The sequence below is a fragment of the Diadema setosum genome, chromosome 18, assembly GCF_964275005.1.
Source record: "Diadema setosum chromosome 18, eeDiaSeto1, whole genome shotgun sequence".
NCBI lineage: Eukaryota > Metazoa > Echinodermata > Echinoidea > Diadematoida > Diadematidae > Diadema > Diadema setosum.
This window is the reverse complement of record NC_092702.1, coordinates 21,448,407-21,473,701: the sequence shown is the minus strand read 5'-3', so window position 1 is coordinate 21,473,701 and position 25,295 is coordinate 21,448,407. Positions and strand designations below refer to the sequence as shown.

At 37.7% G+C, this 25,295-nt stretch overlaps 1 protein-coding gene across 1 annotated transcript; it reads right to left on the bottom strand.

Moving 5' to 3' along the window:
* Positions 1 to 8,498: 8,498 nt before the first annotated feature.
* LOC140241514 (stAR-related lipid transfer protein 7, mitochondrial-like) lies at positions 8,499 to 23,477 on the bottom strand. Its single transcript, XM_072321250.1, has 6 exons — positions 22,957 to 23,477; positions 18,933 to 19,084; positions 17,892 to 18,052; positions 14,401 to 14,583; positions 13,113 to 13,197; positions 8,499 to 11,960 (listed from the first exon to the last, which is right to left on the bottom strand). Exons 1-6 carry the CDS (start codon positions 23,403 to 23,405, stop codon positions 11,833 to 11,835), a joined length of 1,158 nt encoding a protein of 385 aa, XP_072177351.1. The 5' UTR covers positions 23,406 to 23,477; the 3' UTR covers positions 8,499 to 11,832.
* Positions 23,478 to 25,295: the final 1,818 nt, after the last annotated feature.

Below are 25,295 nucleotides of genomic sequence, written 5' to 3'. Positions count from 1 at the left end.
AAACAAAACAAAAATTGTATGCTCACCGATCCGTCACTGTGAGATCTTGGGAGCTTTGATCCTGTTGAGTATGAAAGGCTACAAGGCTCTTGACACTGGAGGGCGACATTTCACTTCTGGTCACAGCCAGCTTGTACTTATACTTCTGTACAGGGTACGGGTAAGCACACAGTGACACTGCAGGGTAAGCACACAGTACTGTCCTACTTTGGCAAAAGGAAGCAAGTGACATTGAGTACAAATGCTACAAATGAAGAAAATATGTTTTTTTGGAAGGCCCTTCTACATATAAATTTGTGATGAGAAATGATTTCGGTATTCGTGCAAGTCATATAGTGATGCACTTTTGACAATTCGAAGAATTTTGATATTCCCATAGAAACTCATAATTATGTAACTGGCTTCCTTTTGCCAAAGTATTATAGATTTTGTAGCAAACATGATAAATCTGGCAAAAGGAAGCAAGTGACAATCATATCATAAGGAAAATTAGATTTTTTTATTCAATTAAAGAAATGTTTTTATACTTACATATTTTGGCATTCACAGCATGTTTTTATGATGTTAAGGACAAACACATGATCTTTTAAAGAAAATAATTTGTTGCCATGGCAACAGCCGAAGACGTCATTTAGAAAAAACGGCAACAGGTGATTTCTGGTTCAGCATGCCCAAAATAGAGGAAAGAGCACAAAATTTTAAACTCTACAGAAATTGATCATTTATTTCATTCTTTTTCTTTTTAATGAAATACCTTTTCTTTGTATTAAAAAAGTTTTTCCTCATGTTGTTGCCATAACAACAATAATAATGTGGGATGAACATAGTAAAAAAAGCTGACAATCATCATAGTAATTTCTAATGAGTATAGGCCCCCCTATGCTACGCAATATTTTCATGTTTTCATGCTTTTCATGAAAATATCGTTATTTTCTTTTTATAACAGTTGTTACCATGGCAATCGTTATTGCTATGAGGTAACCATGACATTCCGAAATTGTGATTTTTAATCTTTTTAAAGAAATATGTTTCTATTGATATATTTTGGAAATTGCAGCATGTTTTTATGATGTTTAATGAAGAATACATGTTCTTTTAAAGAAAATAGCTTGTTGCCATGGCAACGGCTGAAGACGTCATTTAGAAAAATGGCAACAGGTGGATTCATGTTCAGCACCCGCAAAATTAGGGAAATAGCACAAAAAAAATCAAAATCAACAGAAAATTCTAAGAACGCCCCAATATTGTGACAACTCGCCGTCTTCAATAATACATAGATTATGCATGCATTGTGTCACTGATCCACTGATCTCCATGTAACTATCAGTGCACTGATCACTGTGAATGTGCATGTAATTTGCTGTTCACATCGATTGGCTGCTGAAGCATTAGGAGGGCCTGAGCAGTATGAGTGGTGGATTGTGATTGGTCAATTTAGTTTGCTGTTACTTGCTTCCTTTTGCCAATTTTTTTTTTTCATGCAATTTTGTGCACTTGCTTCCTTTTGTCATCCGAATATCTCAGAAACTGGCCAAATTGTAACTTTTGGATTTTTCAATTTAGAACATGCCTCAAATATGCCAAATCAATAAAAAAGTCAATATCCATAAAAATGTCACTTGCTTCCTTTTGCCAAAGTAGGGCAGAGTAGCACCTTTTCATGAAGTCATCACAGATAAGTCTTTACATCAATCTCAGAATGGCCAAAGTTGTTCACAGCTATGAGAGTTATATTTTCAGAGAGAAGTAAAATCCATTTCATGAAGTCTCTCATACGTCTGATTTTATGTGATGACCTTTTCATAAAAATGAAATGGATTTTAGTGAAGTCTCCCGTAAGTGTGTCTTATGAGAGAAAAGTCTTACTTTTAAGAGAGTTGTGAAAACAAAGGCAAATTTTGTAATACATGTATAAAAAAACAGTTCTATCAGACTGATTTGCATTTCCCTTTCCTTGTCCTTGAACTCTACATTCAACCTGCTGTATCTGGGCAGCTGAACCGGGATTGATTACCTCTATAAAAATGACATCATTTTTTTACTAATGAAAGTAAAATGCCACATCATGTTCAGTCTGCTGCCTATTGAACAGACACAACGGGAGATGTTTCAATACAATTCAATATTTAATCAGAAAGTATTGCAACCTGTTTAAAAGTTGCACGTTTTCATGAACCAGTACCAGTTGTAACAATATACAAATCATATATAAGACTATAATACCCACACACAACTTTCCCATCAATTTATACTCACAATATCAAAATCGTATTTTTGATCGACAGCCCAGAACTCACCTCTCCATTCTTTTATAAGTTATCACTAGTCATCGAATCTGCAATACATGTGGTATTGATTCAGTTCATACTTTCAAATCATTGCTCTTAAAAGAAAAGTGACACTAAAAGTGGAAATTTTCACGGTGTTGAAATTTTTGCACATTTCGCGCAACCAAAAACTAGTGCGAAAATAAAAGCATGCGAATACTTGTTGTGTGCCATATGTTCCAGAAGTGGACGTTTTGATTCTGTGGAATTAAAAACATGCGGAACTCGTCTCACCTGGTCGGAGGCAAAAACTTATTAGTGCGAAAATATCTACCTTTACAGTTGTGAATGCAGTACACTCTATTTGTGCCCAGGTCAATGGGAGACTCCTTGGGTTATGGCAATATCTCTCCACTGACTTTGCATGTTCAATTATAACCAATGTCGTTCAAAGTATCATAAACATGCATGGCACACACATAATTTCCTAACTGTTCCATTTGCTCACTTTATCTTTTTTCTTCTTTTTTTTTTTGAAAAAAGTCAATTTAGATTTAGCTTAGCATTTCACTGATATTTAAGACACCATGTGTACATTTCATGCAAAGTGATTGCTTTGCTTGTAGTAAGTCTCCTTTTCAAATCAATCATAGCTACTAACAATTTAAATACCAGGTAAAAGAAATGTTCACCAACAATCATAATCATTTGAGTGACATATGTTTTGAAAATATGTGCTTTCAATGTCTGTAAGTTTGTGTTTTTTACTCAAATTGTATTTTGTATGTGATGCAAGGCCCTTTGGCAGAGCAGCTCCGAGTGAGCTGAAAGGGCTATACCCTGCCAGAAGAAAATGGAATAAATACATGTAAATTAATTTTTGTCCTCTTGAAGAGCTATATATATCTCACAGGTTACTTTCTCTAAGTATATCAGAATTATATATTTTGAAATTGCATTTAGTTATTCAGCAGGTCATTGATCTCTTTTATCTTTCAATAATAGGAAAGATGATAGAAATACATGTAAAAACTTTGGGGACAGGAAGCTCCCAACATGAGAAATCACAACCAATTGATGCTACTTCTCTTATAACCAAAATACATTAAAAATAAATTCATATGGAACAGTAAAGCTTTTCAACAGTTTATCTTCATCAAATATTCCATCAAATTCACACACTAAACACAGAAATCAGATAATCACAACTTGTATTTTATCAAGTTATTTTTATTGAGAAAACAGATGTCTGCACTTCTCAGATGACTTGGAGTCAATATTTTTGATATCTTTCTCATGACAATTAGTCAAATATCAGATAGCAATATTCAGATTGAAATAAAAAAAGACAAGCAAACATGAAAACAGCATGCAATCATGTACTGAAGAATCAAATATAAAATGATTGGGAATCCATTCTTCGGAAGCACGCATATAATGCTGGCCAATGATTATAAGGTTTCAGAAGAGAAACATCAATTCGTAACTGCTGTCTTCATATGTGTGATTTATGTACAAAAGGTGCCCAATTCATAGCACATTCCAGCAAGCAGGATTGTAGATGTAAGACATCAATGAATCTATAAAGGGCACAGTGAGCAAACCAATCATGTAATAGTCCAGGCTAGGCTCCATAGAAAGTGCACCTAACCTTGTTTTTTAATATATACAATGCTTTTTGATGGTTTCTTGTCAATTCGAGGGTGCTGATTCCAAATCCGATTGATGCCACTCGCGTAACCTTGAGCATTTTCGGCAAAATGCAAAAATCCAAAATGGCCGCCAGATATGCTAATTTGGCCATTATAATCCCAGTTATGTCAATTTTATGACCAATTATTCCATCAAAGTTCTTAAAATTTTTGTTCCTTGAGTACTTCTACTCGCACATGCACGAAATATTTCATTAGAAGAGGTACATTTAATATTTCAAGCTTATTTTCAATTCAAAATGGCCGCCACTCCTATACTCCTGTACTATATGAATGGCAAAAAAAAAAAATATGTATAGAAATAGAAGACGAATTTTCAGTCACATACCTACGCTTTTATCAAGTTTTGCATGTGCAATGCAAATCTGATGAGTGCCACTAGCAAAACAAGCAAACAAACAAGCAAACAAACAGAAAATTTATTGTTTTTAGGCTTATTGTATTCTTCTTTATACAAAACTTCAAAATGGATCCCATTCATATACCCTTGCACAATATGAACGACAAAGTGTACATGGAAATAAACAAATTTTCTTTTATTTCTGTCACTCAGGTACGCTGTTTTATTTGTGTGCTGATTATAAATCAGAAAGTTGTTAGTAACAAAAACTGTTTTATTTTTTTGATGCAAACATCCAAATTTGCTACCTAAATCTGAATTTTTCCATAGGAATTTGGAAAAGTCCACCAAAGCTTGAATTGACGCCAACATCAAAATTGTTTATCAGGAATCATTACATATTATGAACATTTGATACCTACTTGCCTTGAGATGTTCAGCATCATAATATTCACTCTGATTTACTGAATTAAAAGGCTGAATCCTAAATGATAACACAAATGAAATTTCCAATTACCTGTCCTGTTCTACATTATCTAAAAGCGATATTATACAAACCTTTCAGTCCCCTCATCCGAGAAGGAACATGAGGCAGGGGAAAGTGGAAAAAAGGGACCACCTCACTTCCTGTCGTCAAATCTTTGAAATGAAAACAATGCCCAAAAGTTTTTCATGTTAACCCAGATGACTTATATATGGTAGATGAATTTTACCACCATCTTTTTTCGGAGTGAATGTGTTTGCGTATATGATGTCAAGGGAGACTCTGAGATCTGTACAGTGCTGCCTCATTCTGAAAACAGTGTTATAACAACTTCACACTGCTTGTCTTTAATCTTCAGCACTTGCAGATTCAGGATTGCTCTACATGTAGGTAACTAGACCAGCTGTGTTAGGACTCTGAATGATGGCCTCCTTAATGGTGGCTGTAAACTAACTCCACTAGAGCTCTTTTTACATGGTGACATAACATTCACTTCACGTAAGAAGTTTGCAAATGATCTTGACTTTACGTCTCATAGAAAGTCCTTGGGTGACATCAGCCGAGTACTGACCCATCGGAAGACAATAAAGGAGTACTTCACCTTCTGGAGACTTTGCCCCAACCTTCTCTAAACACGATAGCATTGGGGCATTTCATGAAGCGTTTTGTCTGACAAATTTGTCTGACAAAGTTGCTCTCAGCCAATCAGATGCAAGAATTTTAGTAGCTTATAACAGTGTGTTAAAAAGAAAAGATCTGACCAAACGCTCCATGAAATGCCCCCTTGAACAACCTGCCATCAATGCGTCTGAAATCCCTTAAGCCTAGATTTCCCTCCCGTAACTTGAAAGCTTTGACCCCAAAACAGGTTGGTGCAGATGCTGGTCGGATGTCATCTCTGATACCACCTAAGTTACCTACAACTGTCTCTGACCTGTCAACAAAGCCATAGGTCTTCAACGGGTGGTGATCAAGCAAGTCTTCATGTCTTCATTCTGTTTCTATGGCAAATAATCGTCCTCTGACCCCTGAGGAAGTGCTGAACATCACCAGATGTGGTTGCAATTAAAGCAATTGCAGGACTAATATATGCATCTGTAGCCTGAGAATTCTGCAGATTTGGGGCTGATGTCGCCTTCTGCCAAACATCCAATTAAAGGGTTCTTTAAAGACAACAATAATAACAGTTGACTGAATGAGATCATGATGTCAAAGTGTATATTATCAACACCTGGGAACTGTGAGAGAACTGAAAGAGGTATCTCACATTGCTCCTTGGTTGATGTTTAATGAATAGTTTGTACGGTATTTCGTTTGGACAGTTTCGTTTAGGCCTTCACCAGATTTTGTTGTTTTAATTCAAGAAGAAAATCAAGTTTGCTCGATAATATCAAGGCGGTACTTCTAAATTATATCATATCAAAGTGATGGAGGTTATGATCCATTTCAAACTCGCCTCAGGACTCCTCCCTCCCACCCCCCCCCCCCCAACTCCTTGCTGGAAAAAAAAAATACATTGAAAGGGTTTTTAGTTACGTCATTAATGTCCGATGTGTTTTTATCTGCAACCATGTATCTCTGCACTTACTGAGTAGGATTTGGCTTCCCCTCCATTTTCAACATTATTAGATAAATACCATGCATCTAGGCTTCTTAATATATTGTGTTAGTATAACATTTTTATATTCAACCTCCATGTAGAATATGATGGTATATTGATTTCTTGCGAGACGTTTAGTGAACTTGTTGAGACAAAATGAAATATATAAGAAATTGTGTTAAACATCGTAATGTTTATGAATATTAAATGCTCAAATATACATGTAGGCCCTCTATATTGTAAGTGACACCCAACATATTTGTATTACACATGCAACACTTCATGACAGCGTAGGTACGGGACTGGAAATAAAGTAAATTTGTTCTGTATTTCCATGCATATGTTTTGCCATTCATATAGTACATAAGCAAAGGAATGGCGGCCATTTTGAATAAAAAAATAAGCTTTAAATACTAAATGAACCAATATGAAATGAAAATTCTCTTGCGAATGCAGATGGAGTAACTCTAGGAACAGAAATGTACAAAGTTTGGTGGAATAATTTAACATATAATGCACATTATTGTGTTTATCACGGCCGAATTAGCATATCAGGCGGCCATTTTGAATTTTCGCATTTTGCCGAAAATGCTCAAGGTTACGCGAGTGGCATCAATCGGATTTGGAATCAGCACCCTCGAATTGACAAGAAACCATCAAAAAACATTGTATATATCAAAAAACAAGGTTGGGTGCCTTCTAGCCTGGACTATAAGTCTGCAGGAATAAAGTCCACAACTGCCTGAAAAATCACAACAGATTAATTGATACAATTGACATCACATAATCACTCTGTATACACTTAATACTGCAATAAAAGTACAACAATTGAGTTTCAAGTCAAATCTATGATGGCAGAGCAAAATTTTCCAACCCCTTGCCAGAGAAAAAGAATGCCTCCATCCAAATGAAATAATATGGGTCACTTCTGTAACCCATCCTGTAATAGCTGTGGAATACTAAAGCAAACATGAAACTTAAAAAAAAAAAAAAAACAACCCAGGCATAATCCATATTTTAGAGGTGCATAAATCAAACTTCAAAAGAACCAGTACATTAACCATTCTATTTGCACTGTTTCAATCATTACCAACATTACCACCAAAAACCCTAACCTACATACCTCTGGAGACTGCTTAGAACAGTCTTCACAAAATACCAAAGAAGAGCATGTAAAACCATGCAAATTTCATTTCACTAAATCAAAAATTGCAACAAAGTGCATTTCAGTATCATCAACATGTACGTAGAAGCTTCACAAGTTGGATAAGTTCATGTCAGATCCATCAAACATTGCTATCAACAATGGCATTCAATCACTGCTTTTCTTTTCGTGCCAAAACATTATAAACAATACTAAAAAAACAAACAAACATGCGTAATACATCTACTGCATTCGAGACAACATGCTTGGGACTGGTAACAATAAATGACCAGAGATAGGTTTAATCAAGCATCCACCAAATCAACCATCTACAACAATCACAATTTTGAAGCTTTATGAGGCTACAGCATGACATAAATTTTTTGAAAATTGGCTTTAGAATATCCTTCCACACTAGCAGAGGAGGACCAGCAGCAAATGCTGATGAAAGCACTTGTGGCCCCATTAACTTCAAAAGGCAAGAACCCTCACATAAGAGTCCCGTTCTTTAGAATGAGCTAGCAACCTCAGTAGTGGTTATTTACAAAATCGCTTCAAAGATTCTAAAGTAACATCGCTATCTGTGCCACTGTACGATATCACTCTTTAAGCATGGCCATGGCAAGAGTTGTATTGTAATTTCAGTCTGATCAGACTGGTGCAAATAAACACTTGGCTGTGGAAATTGCTGGCTATTAAAGCAAGATCATTTTTATAGCCAATGCACCAGTACTACCATCATTACAGTCATCACAATCCACATGTGGGACGGCTCTCGTGTATATGATGATGACAGAGTGACCACAAAACTGTAAAGCTCCTCTACAAGTGAGCTGAAAACACTGCATTTGGCTCAATACCGATACCCAGTGGTATCTATCAACTTGCCACTTCCACAGCCTTTCTGCATCTTCTCTGATTTAAGACTGATACACGGTACAGTGCATGGCATTTCTTTTTTTTTTTTTTTTTTTTTTGCAAGTCTACTTATATTCACGAAAATTTTGTTTCTTACTACATAAATGCATTGCAGATCTTCCTCAGGGTGAGAAATCACAAACTTTTCTCTTTAAATGCGATTACAGGTATACTTTTTTTTTTTTTTTTTTTTTTTTTTAACTTATGCTGTCAATGCGACTTCAAACATTTGTGAAATCATCTTTAAAGTCCAAATTTGCATGATATCATACTCACAAAATATATGGCACATACAGTAAGTGATGGTAGGCTACTTGTGCTGCGACACATCTGTACAATTAAGTCACTTACCTCAAGTGAAACATGGGTGATATCTACAAGTGCCACATAGACCATACATGCTGGCAAATCGGTAGGATGCAGGTGATACAGTTACATACACATACATACACAGGCTTTTACAGAATTGTACCCTCATGAATAAAATCTACTGAGAATTTGTAGAATGTGTACGGTTTTTCAATGGCTTAATGAATGTCATACGCAGATAGCTATATATATATATATATATACATTTTTTTTTCAATTCCAGTGAAGTGAAGACACCCTAATGATCAAGAATTTGAGTGAAATCAAGCATGCTAATATGTCAACCTGTGGTGAAATTAGAATGGTGGTCTCGGTCACATGGCTGCAATGTAGCTTTCATTGTATGTAGGTTTTGCTTTGAACACAAAAACATAATTCCTTTCCTTAATTCATCTTACATTTTTTTTTTTTCTCCACAACTGTGCTCTAGATATATATAATGAACATCATGTCACTTGAACAATTCCAGATCATTTTTTTTTTTTCCAACATAGGAATGACAATCATACAACTACTACGTATCTTGCTAGAGTGAGTTTGTACACTACTGTAAAAGTAGAATTTTTTTTTTTTTTGGCGCATTTTGCATGACCAGAAACTAGCATGAAAATAAAAGCATGCGAATACATTTGCTTGTTATATGCACCACTATTAAATGCTTTGATTCTGTGGAACTATAACACACAAAATTCATCTTATTCGGCCAAGCACAAAAAATTGCTCATGCTATTTTATCCACTTTTACAGTAGTCAAGGTAAGGTGCGTAACATCTGGCATTATAATGCTCTTTCAGCTCAATTCATTGCCAATGACACAACAAAAGGCAAGACAGTCATTTTTCAAGGGGCAGAGCAGAGTGAATGCCAAGGAAAGAAAAAAAAAAAGAGAATAAAATGATTAAATACATGTGATGCACATTTGATCAGTTCCAAATTATGTGATTCGTAAGCTGGTAATGGATGTTGGGGAACCTTCAAATGTCCGAGTTGGCCCAAGTTTCTACAGATCTCCTGCTTTCCATGCTATTGATTTCAATTCACAACAATCCTCTCCTTGATGTAAATCCTCTTTCGAATAAATGTTATGCATGATGAAGTTCACTGGAAGAGAGTATAAAGCATGTGCATAACAGCAATTTTCCTTGCACTTGGTAAAAGTGAAAATATTTTATGTACTTACTGACGGAACAACTAATGTAGTATATGAGTATGGGTATCACTCAAAGCATGGGATGACATAGTCAGCAATATAGAAAATGTCAGTGACACGTCATTGAAAATTCTGACTTATGGCTGTCACTTAATGAGCACACATGTTAAGTCTCTAATCTATATGAATTATATTTTGCCACATTCAAAAAGGAGGAAAATAAAATAGAATTACACATGAAAGTGTCTTCGTCATCTGTCTAATACCAAATCTATAGACACTCTTACAAGAAATACTATGCATTACTGAAATTCATGAACAAACATGACATACTTGGATATCTTGGTGATGCTACACAATACCAAGAATAAATGTTTCTTCTGAAAAAAAAAAAAGGAAGACTCCTGATCAGGCGAAACAAACATAAAAACCTCACTTGTGTGCAAAAAATGATTGTACAACTCAAATAGTTAATTACTTGCTGAATTTCTATTATTCTATCAAGGTATAGAAGTGAACATTGTAATGCCCTTGACAGACTGGAAACATTGGGCCAAAAATGTGTGAAAATGCTTACATGTGCTCCTTTCAAATTTGGCACAAGCCTTGTCTTACAAATGCCAATGGGGAAGAATTTCTGATTGATGCTGACACTATCTTGATTTGCACGGGCAATACATTCAATCAAGCTTGACTCACCCTGCCCACCCATTCTTGTTCAAAGATATTTGGAGAAATATGAGGAATTTGAATCATGAACTAAATTCAGCCCATAATAATCCACTAAGGAGTAATCACATCCTGGTCATTACTGTACATGCCATTATTTCGCGGGGTTTACATTTTCGTAAATTTTGTGAGTCACATGCTATTTGCAAATTTAACAACACTTGAAAATGTCAACCCTGATCCCGGCATGAATGCGACGTAAACTGGTACGCAGACACAGTAAATGAACATTGCGTGATTACAGCTTAGTACGCACCTACGTGTACTGGGTGAATGGATGTGTGCACATCTTTTTGAGAATGAATGAATGATACTGATTTTTTCGTCCATTGCTGTACTCCATGATACTGAATTTGAACACTCACGAAATTGTTGGGAAGTCCTAGAGTGCGAAAAATTAGACTCACTAAATATATAGGGCATATACATTATTTGAAATGACATTCAATTTTAGGCCGTAAGAGTACTGTGCATACTGAATACACACTGCCTTCAACAGTGCTGTGCACACTTCCAAGTCATAATCTGGGAGTTTTCTTTGGTGCTGAAGCTCTGTTGACAACAGTTATATTGTTCCATATTGTAAATGTTTTAAAAGGAGTGATTAAGTAATACTGCCGAAACATTTCATTTAGTACACCTTGGTGTGTTCATTTCAAATTATAACATACACTCCACATCATTTCCTTCAAGAACATTTTTTGTACAATGCAGTCATAATGATGTCTTGCGTCAAACCTCATTGTTATCATCCTCCTACAAGTATCTTACACCAATGACTGTGCACGGCCTTGAGATCAGTAACATTTTGTATACTTTGCTCATGCCAAGGTCAAGGCATCTGCATAAAACAAATAGCGCACTATTCAAACAAAAGGCTTTTTTTACCTACTTAAGGTAATTTACCAGCATAAACATTCAGAGCATCGTTCTTCTTTGCTGAAAGGACAAAAAATTCATTGCTACATAGGAACAAAATTGCTTAACAACTTTAATCTTTGTTTTTGTTTTGTTTTGTTTTCTCCTATTTGGTAATTGCTAAACAACAAATATTTGTGCTAAAACCATAAGTAAGACAGCCTAGATGGATAGTCTCCCTGTCCAGGGGTTTCCTTGCTCTCAGATGTAGTTGCTGGAGTTGGTGGATGTGTACTGTTCTTCACTCGGCATCTCTCTGAAGTTGGTGGCTGGCATGGAGTCCAGGTCGATGGCGGCAAGATGCATCTTCTCCACATAGTCAGGAACACCTGTTTCATACACAAATGAGAAAACACTGGATGGGCTACACCAAAGCAAACCCACAGAATAGCAAAGGCTTCTCGTAGATTTGAATACAGTCAAACCTGCCATAGTGACCACCTCCCTACAATGACCGGTTCTATGACATTTGCTCCTGCAACAATTGCTCTAGTGAAATATTTGCACGCTACCCCAAATATAAAACCTACTCACGAACATAAACCTAACCCTAATCTTAATCCTCGCATCAAACTACACCCAAAACCCTATCACAACCCTAATCCTAATCCTAAGTCCTTGGAGAAACTAAGACCAGAGCAACTGTTGCAGGAGCAAATGTATCACCATAAAGACCATATGGGACTCCCCCCACAAAGAAAACATGTTGTTAAGAATCTGTGTATAGCGATCACCTGTCCATACCGCCCACATTTTGGGGGTTTCCATTGAGCAGTCATTGAAGACAGCTTTGACTATATGTGAATCATGAATAGGTTAAGACATGGAATGTCTTTATTTTGTTTGATACAAGAGAAATTAACATTAGTGGTGTATTAGCAGGCAATCACAGCTGACTTGGCAAGAGTCTATCAAACAGAAGTCATAACATAAAAGAGATGCAAGTTCGACTTTTTATGTCACCTTCACACAAACAGGTCAATAAATGTTCAGTTAATATCCCCTCTTACGTTATCAATCTCCCTCTCTTTTTTTTTTTAAAACCATGTTTACTGGTGCATATTTTTGCTCCAAACTCAAATACAATGGTGCACCAACCAACAGTCATAAACAGTACAGTGCAGTAGGGTAAATAGATGCTTTTTAAAAGCGAGGCTTTGTCTCACTTGCAGTGCTTGTGATGTGTTGTATACGTAGCTATAATTCATGCAGAGGTGCGACTTAAGTCGCAAACCATATATGATTTTACTTATCAATATATTTTATCAATACTAAACCAGGGGCGGATTCAAGAATTCTGTAAAGGGGAGGCGCCTTTACAAAATTAAAGGGGGGGGGGGGCACGCGCCCCCCATTTTTTCTTTTTATTTCTTGTTTTAACAAAAAATAAAGAGGGGGCGCACCAGGTGTGCGCCCCCCTCTGGATCCGCCACTGTAAACACGGACATATCTGTTGCTTGGAAACTGAAGGATCAACTCACCAGTACTGGCCAGCCAGCTGACCGCTGTGGTAGGAAATGGGGCTTTGGGGTCATCATGGTAGGTCAGGATGTAATCAAAGCCATTCTGAGGAAAGAATTCAGAGTGAAAAACAGTTAACACCTATCGACAGTTTATAAAGTGCAGTCCGACCTCTCCTATTTGGACATGTCGGGACCGGCGCTCATCCGGATGAGGGATTTGGCCGGATATGGGAGACTCATTGTTTAATACATGCAGCTGCCTGAGAACAACTGCCCGTACCTTGCCCTGATTTGATTAAAAGTTTTCTGTCAATGTTCGTGAGGTGACTTGGGGGGTAGTGAATGTCTGAATGCACGCTATTTAGATGAAAATGAAATGTGAATGTATGTTAATTATGTTGGGAATAATATGTAATTCATGTGGGTTTGTATAGGAATTTTGTTTGAGTTTGACATCCCCATTTTCCCCATAATTATCAGCTTCAAAACAAAACAAAACAAAGCAAAAAACCCATGCCGAGATCGCATCTGGATGATAGAGAGATCCGGATAAAGGGAGGCCGGATAGGAGAGCTCAGACTGTAGCAAGTTTCCTCCTCCGGCCCCACCATCAAATGCTGAATGTTACCTGGTACTGTAAAAGTGGACATTTTCACGCAAGTATCGTTGATGTACTTGACCTGGTAAGATGAATTTCATGTGTTTTTAATTCTACAGAATCAAAATATAAAATTGTATTACACATAAGAAGCAAAAAATTTGGGTGCTTTTATTTTCGCGTTACTTTCATGTTGCACAAAAAGTGCAAAAATTTCCACTTTTATAGTATTTTTCAATCTTGCATTTATTCTAATTAGATGGCTTTGTGAAAATAACTAAAACCATCTTTCATACTAATTTCATAATAATAATAATTCATAAAGCACATGATAATTATCATCAATTATCTATGCATTTCACATAACATATACAAGGAATCATGACAAAACATTATACAATCATCAATGCTTGAACTGGTAAGTTTTCAGTTAAGTTAAGCTCATTTAAGTTAAGTTCAGGTAAGTTAAGCTCAAAATGGAAGCTGTGCAGATTTTCTTTGCAGCAGTTTACATCAGATTGCAAGTGATTTATGGCTCACTTGTAAGTAGCACTAGGAATACTAGTATGTAAAACTGAGGGTTGACTCAATAACACACCTAAACACAAACACACATATACACACACAAATATGAGACAACAGTTTTGCTAGGGTTTGGCCTGTCAAACCTCCAGATAGAGTTACAGTCACTGCGAAAATTTTCCTGACCTCATCAAAGCTTGAGAACGGTTTAATGACCATCCTGGAAGAGAATCGTGTCACGCGGACGTGGCGTCTCGACTCGGGTCTTCTGGGATGAGTGGTTGCCTGCGAGACAAGGACCATCGCACGATGCCGGTGAAAAATCTTGGCACGACGCACATACACGTAGTCTCTACTCTGCATTGGAAACTGTGAGATAAAGGAACAAGAAGCAAACCATAAGTGATGATCAGATTCTTAAAAAAATATATATAAATAAATCCATATGACGGAAATACTCACTGGCAGAATAATTCCTTACCTAGACAATGTATGCATCTTTCATACAAAATGTGCAACATACTGACGATCACTTCATTTTTATTTTCTCTTTTTGACAATAACATTCAACTATCTGCTACAGAGCAATCAATTACATACATTGTAAATTCAGAGTTGGATATTAAAGATGACAAGACTAACATCTAGGAAATTTACAAGATGAACTCTGTTTATGATAGTTGAAAGATAAAAAAAAAATGCATCTGGCACCCTTCAGGGTATAGACATTAAAAAACAAACAAACAACGAAAGTATGTTATTTCAAACAGCTACAATTCTAATTGGACTTCCCTTTAGGAACTCCCCTATACCACTAAAAGACCAAGCCTACTCAATAAACTGGAAAGAGAGTTTGAAAAAAGAAATCTAAATCCACAGTGGTTCCAGAGTAAACTATTTCCATTTCAAATATAATTCACTAACATGGTAGAGTTATATAACACTAAATTCTGCAAACCAAAAATATCATTTACATCATTGCTTAGATTATCATTTTTTAGATGGTTTAAATCATCGCTGATTTACGACCAACAAATACTGTAACCCTCCAATATAACATTGCAGGCACAATTAAAGGGATGGTACAGTATTGGTGGAGATGAGAATTGGGCTTTTAACTTTTTGCGAGATACCAAGAAAACACTTATGATGTAGAACAGAGCATACCATTTTAAGAGGAATTCAAAGTTTATTTGATGAAAATCGGATTTGGAATGACTGAAACATCCAAAAACAAAGTAAAAGAAAGAGATCATAATAAAGTGTGGGTTCCACACTTTATTAGAATTGCTCTTTTGTGGATATCTCAGCCATTTCAGAACCAATTTTCATCAAATAAATGTTGAATTCCTCATAGAATTACATGCTCTTTCATATTTCATAAGGGTTTCTCATTATCTCACCAAAAAATGTTAGAAACCTGAAATTAGTTCTCAAACAAAATTAAACGATCCCTTTAATGCTGAGAGGTGAATAGCCATACAGTTTGCACGCCAAATTTCATCAACACAGAGTAAACACATCAGAAATCTCCGTTCATCGCGCTCGCAAAAATTACAGGTACCTCGAATCAAGCATAGTTGGGGGGATCATGCTTTCTCATACATGGGCCCAAAACTTTGGAATATAGCCTTCCAAAATCTTTTCGACAAGCACCTTCTACTGATGTTTTTAAAAAGAATCTCAAGACCTACCTTTTCAATTCAATTGTTTACCTTATGTATATTGTACGTATAATGTTTGCAGAAGCGGATCTAGAGGGGGGGTTGGGGGGGTTGCAACCCCCCCCCCAAAAAAAAAAAAAAAAAAAAAATCCGGGGACCATTTTTTTTTAATCTTATCTTTTTTTTAACTTGTAATTTTATTTTTTTCTATTTATGGCAATGACCTCTATACCAAAAATAGTGGTGTTTTAGATGCAAGAAGACGCCATTTTCACACAAAGATTTAAAAAAAAATTCTCCCTACTGTGGGAGGGGGACACCCCCCTCCCACACCCCCCCCCCCCCCCCCCCCCCCCCCCCCCCCCCCCGCGCTCGCTCCACTCGCTCGGGCTCGGTCGCTACGCTCCCTCGCATACCGCCCCCAACCCCCTCCTTTATAAAAAGCTAGATCCGCCCCTGTGTTTGTTTGTTGTTCTATCTTCTGTGATACTCTGTTGTAACGTGATATATAATGTACTCTGTTCTACAGTGCCATTGAGTTTCTTTCTAGGCAGAATGAGCACTTTATAAGAGTCTCTCTATTATTATTGTTATTATTATTATTATTATCATTATCATTATTATCATTATTATTATTATTATTATTATTATTATTATTATTATTATTATTATTATTATTATTATTATTATTAAAGGGACTGTACAGTACTGGTTGAGGTGAGGATTCAGCTTGTAACGTTTTGCCAGATATTTAGAAACTACTCTAAGCCCTAGTTCAGTGTTCGTCCCAGAAACCCTAAATTCTCAATGCTCCAATGGTCAGAAGCTATAGCAGTGTGTTTGTGTGTGGCACACATGTACACACTTGAACCCGGCATAAACCCGAAGGATAATTCAACTTGGGGATAAATGTTAAAGAGCATACAATTCTAAGAAGAATCAAAAATTTATTTGATGAAAATAGGTTTTGAAATGATCGAGATATCAAAAAACAAGGTAAAACAAAGAGATCCTAATAAGTCGTGGCCTGTCAATTTTAATAGGATCGCTTTTTTGGATATCTCAGCCATTTCAAGGACAATTTTCATCAAATTAATGTTGAATCCTTCCTGAAATTACATGCTCTTTCATATTTCATAAGAGATTTCTCATTATCTCACCAAAAAATGTTATAAACCTGAATCCTCACCTCAACCAGTACTGTACAGTCCCTTTAAGTATGTTTCCCAGGGGAGGAGGGGTGGGGGAGTTGTTCGTTCCAAGTTTTTTTCATACTGTTGTTTTTCCATCATCACATGCCATTATCATAATGACTCACTTTCTGCCACTGCACATCAACAGCAAACCAACCAACATGTGAGCCAAATTCCATTTGAATTGCCTCAAAACAAGGGGAGTTGCTGGCTCCACAAATTGTTGACATCATCTTGTATTTGGCAAAATATGCTATTGCCATGCCAATGCAGTCTTGCCACTGTAAGCAATTATGTCTGCACATGTGTACCTCAAACCCAACACATGAGAGAAATTTAAAGGTGAATTTCAGAGTTTGTTAGCTCTGCAAGCCTCATTCCTGATTTTTTTCCCCTTTAAGTATGAGGTTTCCATGGCATCATGCTTTCTGCTTCTATACCAAAAAGATATTGAATGTCTATACATCAAGGCTAATCTATGTGCCAAATTTGATGTAAATCACTTTGAAAATATGGAATCATCAATGTATCAAACTTTGTAGAAGGGACAAACATACAAGTTGACCACTTCACTGACCATACCTATATAGCCCTTCTTGCTTTTTATTTATTCATTTATTTTTATTTATTTATTTTTTATTTTATTTTGGGGGGTTCTTTAGCAAAGTTTGAAGGCAAACCCCCCCCCCAAAAAAACAACACAATATATACATATATATATATACACCTCATGTAGAGGCTTAAACAAAAATTTCGATGATTAAGTACTGTTATGTATCCTCTCTGCATGGTGTCAAAAGGAACTTATACTGTAGCTTACTGGGAACTGGGTGGCCCAATACACCACTTCTGCTCCAGATTCTTGGTCCTGGTCAATAATGTCTGTCTCAATGACGTGCTTGTCCCAACTCCGTCTGTAGTCCAAATCAAGTTGAACCTTAAGGTACGACTTGGCCGTGCAATCTGTAAATGTTCCAAACACTGACAGTGGGGAAAAACAAAATATCAACGGACAATTAGAACAAAAAAAAAAAATATGTGAGATTCATACCCTTGTTCTAAATCTATCAAAATTATTGTCATGACAGCTGGTGATAAACTTCTATGAAACAACAACAACAGCAAAAAATTTCCTTGGCTAAAGGTTTTGTTTCTGATATAAAAACCACCTCCAAGACAACCTATCCAAAGCAACAAACCCACCACCACCACCACCTAAAAAATAAAAAAAAGGAAAAAAAAAAAGAGTAGTTCAGAAGTACAGAAAGACTTGTGCTTCAAGCACAGCAAACAGTTTACTGGGATGCCTCTGCCTTCTCGTGCTATCACAAACTTTGTTCTGTCATAAGTATGGCTGTTCATTTCTAATTAGATATAAGGTTCATTTATACTAATCTTTGACCTTGAGGATTGACCCATCACTAATTTTGTTCTGTCTTAACCCGTTGAGGACAGACTGGTTTTGCTACAACACGCATTTCCCCAAGACACTTGCCCGAGTATACTCGGGACTTGTCCTCAACAGGTTAGGTTTGTATGGCTGTTCATTTCAAACTACATGTAGACACAAGGTTCATTTATACTAATCTCTGAACTTGAGGATTGACCTATCATCCTGTTTACAGAAAGTACATTGATAATATTATCACCTCAGCAAATTTTCACTTATTGCTACCTTCAGTAACAACATACCCTATTCACAAACTGGAAATCTGTAACCTTATTAAACATGGAATTTAAATGAAGTTGTCATGTTCTATTCGACTGAATTTATCTAATTTTACAGTTACATGTAACTTGAACATGCTGTGACACTGCTATTTCATGATATCCACGTGAATCCACAGTACCCTGTAAGTACCTTTGTACTCGTACAGATAAGTGGCATCAAGTTTCCTCCGCCACACCATGAGCTCTGCTTTCGTCATGACTTTCTCCCACGCACTCAGCTCCGGGCAGTCCGCATTCCGATCCACGTGGAGCCTGCGAATCAGGTCAACATCTTCCAGGCAACTGCATTTGCAAAAGAGAATTTGTAAGGAGTTCAGAAAGAAGAATGTTATTATGCACAAATGAAAAAAGAAAGGGGGGGATACTAGAAATTTTATGAATGGAAGCAAATATAACAAAAACTGATTAATATGTTGCAACATACAATTAACACGGAACATTTTTCATTACATCTAGAATCAAGGGAAAAAACAGAAACTAGTTAAAACCTACAGAGTACTTGAGAAATACTGAACCAAGATTTGAGAATTTTATAATTATTCAATCACTGATTGATTTGGAACTCCACTACAACATCAACTTAATGCTAAAAACTAGAAATGTCGCTATGGCGACTGGTATGCCTCCACCATAATGCATGATTCTCCTAATAGATCTAGATAGTACATGTGGACAATGTGTGATTACATTTTCACAAAATTGGCAAAATATTAAAATGACAAGTTTGTCACAAATGTGTTAAATCTTCACCTTCCTTGACCTAGGTTTAATAGACCGGTTTACTAATGATATGCATAATGACGTCAACCCCACGCGACCCTAGTGATTGTAACTAGGTCGGGCAAGCGAAATAAGCGCGGACGCGCGCGCCACACTGTTTTTGCATTCACACGTGTATTGTCTACGATCATTACTCGCCGCGGATGATCGACAACTTTTGTTTGCTATAATCTTGCTTTGAGATGGCGTCAGCTTCAAGTTCTAGCTAAAGTTCGAGCAAGCCATGGAAGAATTGGACAGTTAAGGAATTAACTGAGTATTTGAGGGATATAGGTGTGAGCACAAGCGGCTACAACAAGGAGAAACTCATCAAACTAGTGCAACTGCCGTAGCCGATTTGGATTTGCCCATCGATCCCGACCTCTCCCGGGCGGACACCGGCCGGTCAATGCAGGAGAAGCTCGCTCTGGTAGGCTGCTCGTTCTCCGATCCTAACAAGCTCGCTGGGTTTACATCCAACTTTGACAGATTTTGGACTCTTTGACGTGTTCAACTACCTTATCATCAATCGGACTGACTATGACTGGAAAAGCTAAAGGGATACAAGTCATTTGAGGACTACCGTCTTTTCGCGGATGGGAGTGTTTCAAGCCTGAAGTTCAATGAGGTTTGGGACACGAGCCCTTTTCGTGTTTTCCTTAGTGAGGTTAGGCCGACCGGACATACCTCAACAAACCAACGTACCAGACCTGGGTCGTGATGAATAAGTCAACGGGGGAAATAAATGTTGCCTACTGCGAATGTCAGGAAGGTTAGGTCTAACATTGTTTTTGTTTTTAATTTTAGGTCTACGTCTAGATCTACTCTCGATCTAGTCTATATAGGGCTAGGCCTAGGCCCCCTAACTGTTATTGTTAATAGAAAAATAGGTCAAAATCGTCATTCTATTTCATGAAGTCTAATCAGTCTGAGTCTAACATTAAAAAAAAAAAAAAAAAAAAAATCCTTGGAAACATATCGATTATGAGAGATTCATTGTCTAGTTTAGATTTCACAATCAATCATAATGCTTAAAATCATTGAAGTTTGAAGTGATGCGGTCATACTGTTGTATGTTCCGTAGCAGCAGTGTTTTCCACCCATTTCCAGAACTACTGAAGACAAAATCGAAGCCAAAATTCAATAAAATCGAAACTATAGTCCAAATTGCGTTTGATCACAGCAGAATTTTCCCTCATCTAAGGTTGGGAATTGATTTAGAGCCACACGAAATGCCACGAGGTAAAGTCGAAGTTGATGCATCGTACACATGTACACAACATACACGTAAGTCTACATGTGGGGATGTATCGGGGACGGCTGCAGCAGCCGACGTTGCAGGCTCGCATCCTTTGTTTGCCCGAGGTTGCGGCCGTGTGCAAAATTAAAGATCTGTGCATACATTAGTAAACCGGCCTATTGGATGAATAGGACAGCATGTATTTGGGGATTTAAGGACTTTAACTTGACTTTGACCCATTCATACATTTATGCATTAAGTAATTTTCAAGGTACCGGTATGGAGAAAAAGTGCAATTTCGGGATTGAATCGTAAATTGTTACCATTTTCATCTAGCCTTTGACCCTAAAATTCATAAGATAATCACTTTCAGGTAGAACATGCATAAATATGTAGTAAGTTTCAAGATAACTTGAGCCACTTCCGAGATATGGAGGAAAAAGTTGGTTCAGCACTTTCACTTGATCTTTGACCTTTTGACCTTTCAGGCAAAAAAAAAGAACATGAGGGAAATAGTACAATTTTGAAGTGCTGCACTTGACCTTTGACCCCTGACCTTTGACCCCATGAACCCTACATTCTCTAGATAATCACTGCCAGTCATATACTATGTCCCATGAAGATACCTTGAACAATTTTCCAAGGTACAGAGAGAGAAACAAAAAGTTTTAATGTATTTACTTGACCTTCTGACCTTTGACCTCATGACCCAAACTTTCACCAGAGAATCTTAACTGGGTAATACATGTATACACTAAGTTTCAAGAAAATATCTTCAGGCATTGCATAGATATGGTGGAAATAGTGAAATTTTATGTATTTGACCTTGACCTTTTGACCTTTGACCTTGAGCATGTGCACCCAAAAGTTGATAGGCACAACTTCACCCCCTAATACACATACATGCCAAGTTTCATTAGGATACCTCAACAGGTTTTGATAGTTACCTTGTCCACAAAATTCATTACGGATGGACGGAAGGACGGACAACTCGAAAACATAATGCCTCCGGCACCACTTCATGGAGGAGGCATAAAAAGTACATTACAACTCTAGAAAATTTTAAAATGTATTGATGTATCTGTAGTAGATATCTATGCACAATCAATAAAACGCATAAAAATATCTCTTGGCTGACTTAGAATTCATTTATCCCCATACCCAGACGGCAGTCTCGCCCTGGCCTTCGTTCATCTGGCCTTACTCTCCAGGTGCCCATCACACATCTCAATCAAGGGATACAGAGACCGGGCGTTTTCCTCTATTGCTCCTCGCCTATGGAACTCCCTCCCATCTTTCCTCCATGAAATTGACAAACTGGATCACTTCAAAGCCTCACTCAAGACTCACATTTTTCACCAGACATTTAATTGCTAACTGTCTTGGAGGAGTCTGCGCCTTTGAATGTTTCTATGACAGATATATGGCGCCATACAAATGCTGTGGATCATCATCATCATCATACCCCATCAACCATTCCGATCTGCTCATGAAACTACTAGACGGAGCTTTGCTATTGATATCCATTTGACCCTGGCATTATTGTTATTCTTAAAGAAGACAGAAAATAAGAAATGAATGAGCATGTACTGCTGTATACAATATGTGGCAGCAAATATTCACAATTTAGTACGTGAACTAGTCAATCATTAAAAAGCGGATCATGCTCTCGATTCAAAATGCAGTCTTCAGACACACACACACACACAGACATAGTCTAGAAAGCTCCATATGTATGCGTAAAATTATCTAAAAATAAAATAAAACATGCCTTTTTACATGGTGTAGACTCTACTAGGTTAAAGTGCTACTCAACTGCAAACACTCAACTAACCATTTCTTCAAATTACAATGAGTAAGCTAATAGACAAGTTTCAAGTTCACATTTGATTTTGAGTTGATGAATCTATAAATTAGTTAAAGTTATAAATTTACAACTGCCACATTGCCATTGGTTAAATACACATTAATTTCCTACCTAGTTTAGAATAGGAAGAGCTGTGTCAGGTAATAAAAATACCCAGTATGCATTTCCAGCGTCACTCTAACCTTGCATGTTCCCACATTGATTGTGATTGATGAATATTACAAGTTAAGTTTAAATGGAAATAAATTTAAATTGAGATATTTTACTGAGATGATTTTTTTTTTCAACCTGTCGATTTGTCGATCACCGACTCTCTCCTGATCCCATGCGAAGCAAGCTCCTCCAAACAACACATACAGATTTCGCCTCCTCCCCTTCAGATGTCTACGAGCAAACCCAAGGGTTAGGGACTGAAGCGACCTCTCAGAATACAATAATCTATACAGCGATACCATCCGTTCCATTCTTCGCAGTCTCTGCGCTGCGTATACATTGCACTGGCGGGCGAGCAGGCTGCAGAAGACAGCGAGGTGCTGCGAGAACGATTGCCCAGAACTTCCCCGCAGGGCCACCCGCAGCATGCGGATAAAGTTGCTAGCCCATTCAGATCGATTTCTCGTGCTCGATTGTCCATGGAGCTGCCTCCATGATGGTTTTACGACAAATGAAGAGTTTGAATTCCACAGAGCATTTGCAGTAAGTGTCCGGAAACGGTTCAGAGTATGCGAGAATGCCATGTTTTCTTGATACCCACTGTTTCAGTCCGACAAATGAGGCAGATAATTTACGAAACGTGAGGATTCCATGCTCGTTACACAACACACATGGCGTCCATGTCATCGATATACATAAACTCCGCTATAGTGTAATCGATTACAGTTATTTAGCTAGTCTACGTCATAGAGCTGTATTTACATCTACCTATGCAGTGTACTGAGTAAAGAATTGGTCACAGCATTGAGAGACGTATACTTTTCTGTTTCATAATTTAGTAAGTCAAATTTTGACTTCTGTCACGTCTTTTCAGAGATTTCTGCCCCAGCTGTCTTCCTTGCGGTGATGATGTCATGGAAATAAATAATGATGGTAGAGGTGATAAAATAGGAGGCAAGAAGAAGAAGAAGAAGAAGGATTCAATTCAAGGCGCATCTTATAGCTTTTCGTTAAGGGTAGGGGTTACAGTGGGTCATGAAAAAGAAAAAAAGGGGGCCTTTACATTTCTTTATGCCACTTCTCCACTAACAAGCAAAAAAAAAAAAAAAAAAAAAAAAAAAACAGGGAAAAGCTCAACAAGAAGATCTGCCACTTGGATTATGTCAAACGGGCAGTGTTTTTGGTAATCAAGATGAAGGTGATCTGTGAAGATGTCAGTGTGATGAGTTCAGAAGGTTTTTGCATTGAATGAGGTGATAAGCTGCATGGCCCTGTGAAGATATATTATGAGAAATATCAACACTACTACTACTACAGTGTACCATGGCGGGCAGAACCGTGGGGGCCGTGGGGGCCATGGGGCTTGGGCCCGCACACTTCTGCACCTTAGAAAGGAATACATAAGGTGTCATCACTTTGGGCCCCCACACTTATTTTTAACCCAGAAGTACGTAAGTGGCAATAAATAGAAATAGATAATAGATAGAATCATGAAGTGTGAGCGCGGTAAGGTTAAAGTTCCACTGCTTGTCAGCTGAAGAAACACGGAAATGGGAAGGGGAGAGATGAGCTGAGGACCTTTTTTTTTCTTTTTTGCTTGTTAGCTCATGAAACCCGGAAGTGGGCCCCCCCCCCCACACTTCAAGTTTGGAAATGCTCCGCTGGCCCTGACTACTGCTGATACTAATAATAATGATGATATGATAATAAAGAGAAGAAGAAGAAGAAGAAGAAGAAAAAAAAAAGAAGAAGAAGAAGAGGTGGTAATGTTACATTTTGCAAGTGAAGCCAAGTCATTTTGAAGTGTTTTGTTTGTTTGTTGTTGTTTTGTTTTGTTTTGTTTTGTTTTTGGGGGGGAGGGGTACCATGGAGGGGAGAGGGACTACAGGCCGGGGTTGTCAATAAACATCCCCCCCCCCCCCCCATCACGCCTTCCGCTTGGATTTGAAGAATTTCTGGACAGAACCCTTCAGAAAGTCGTGGCCATGGGTTTTTGTTAGTTTTTTTTTTCTTTCTTTCTTGGGGTGTTTTTTGACTCATCTCCTTAGAAGAGCCATTATGGGGGAAGGAGGATGCAGGCCCAGCCCCCTGTGGTCCTCCTCACCTCCCCTCCCCCCCCCCCCCCCCATTATTCAGCTGACCCTGAAGAATAGATATGACATGACAGTGAAGTTCACAGAGCAGTCAACATGTTCAACCTTATTTCGATGAACAGTCTGGTAAGGAGACTACAATAAGATGCCAGCTGGAAGATGAGCGACAGAGGGCGGAGACATGAAAAGGCCATGGTGTCATCGATCATGGGCCCAGCGCAGAGAGAGCATGCAGCGCGCGAGCGGTTCGCTATGAAAGATAACCGAGTACTACTAGTAGTAGTACACGGCAGAAGAGCAGCGCAGCTAGCATTCAGCCAGTAGCAGAACAGTCAGGGTACATCGCATGGCTTTCTCTTTCTCTGCCACGAGTACCTGCAC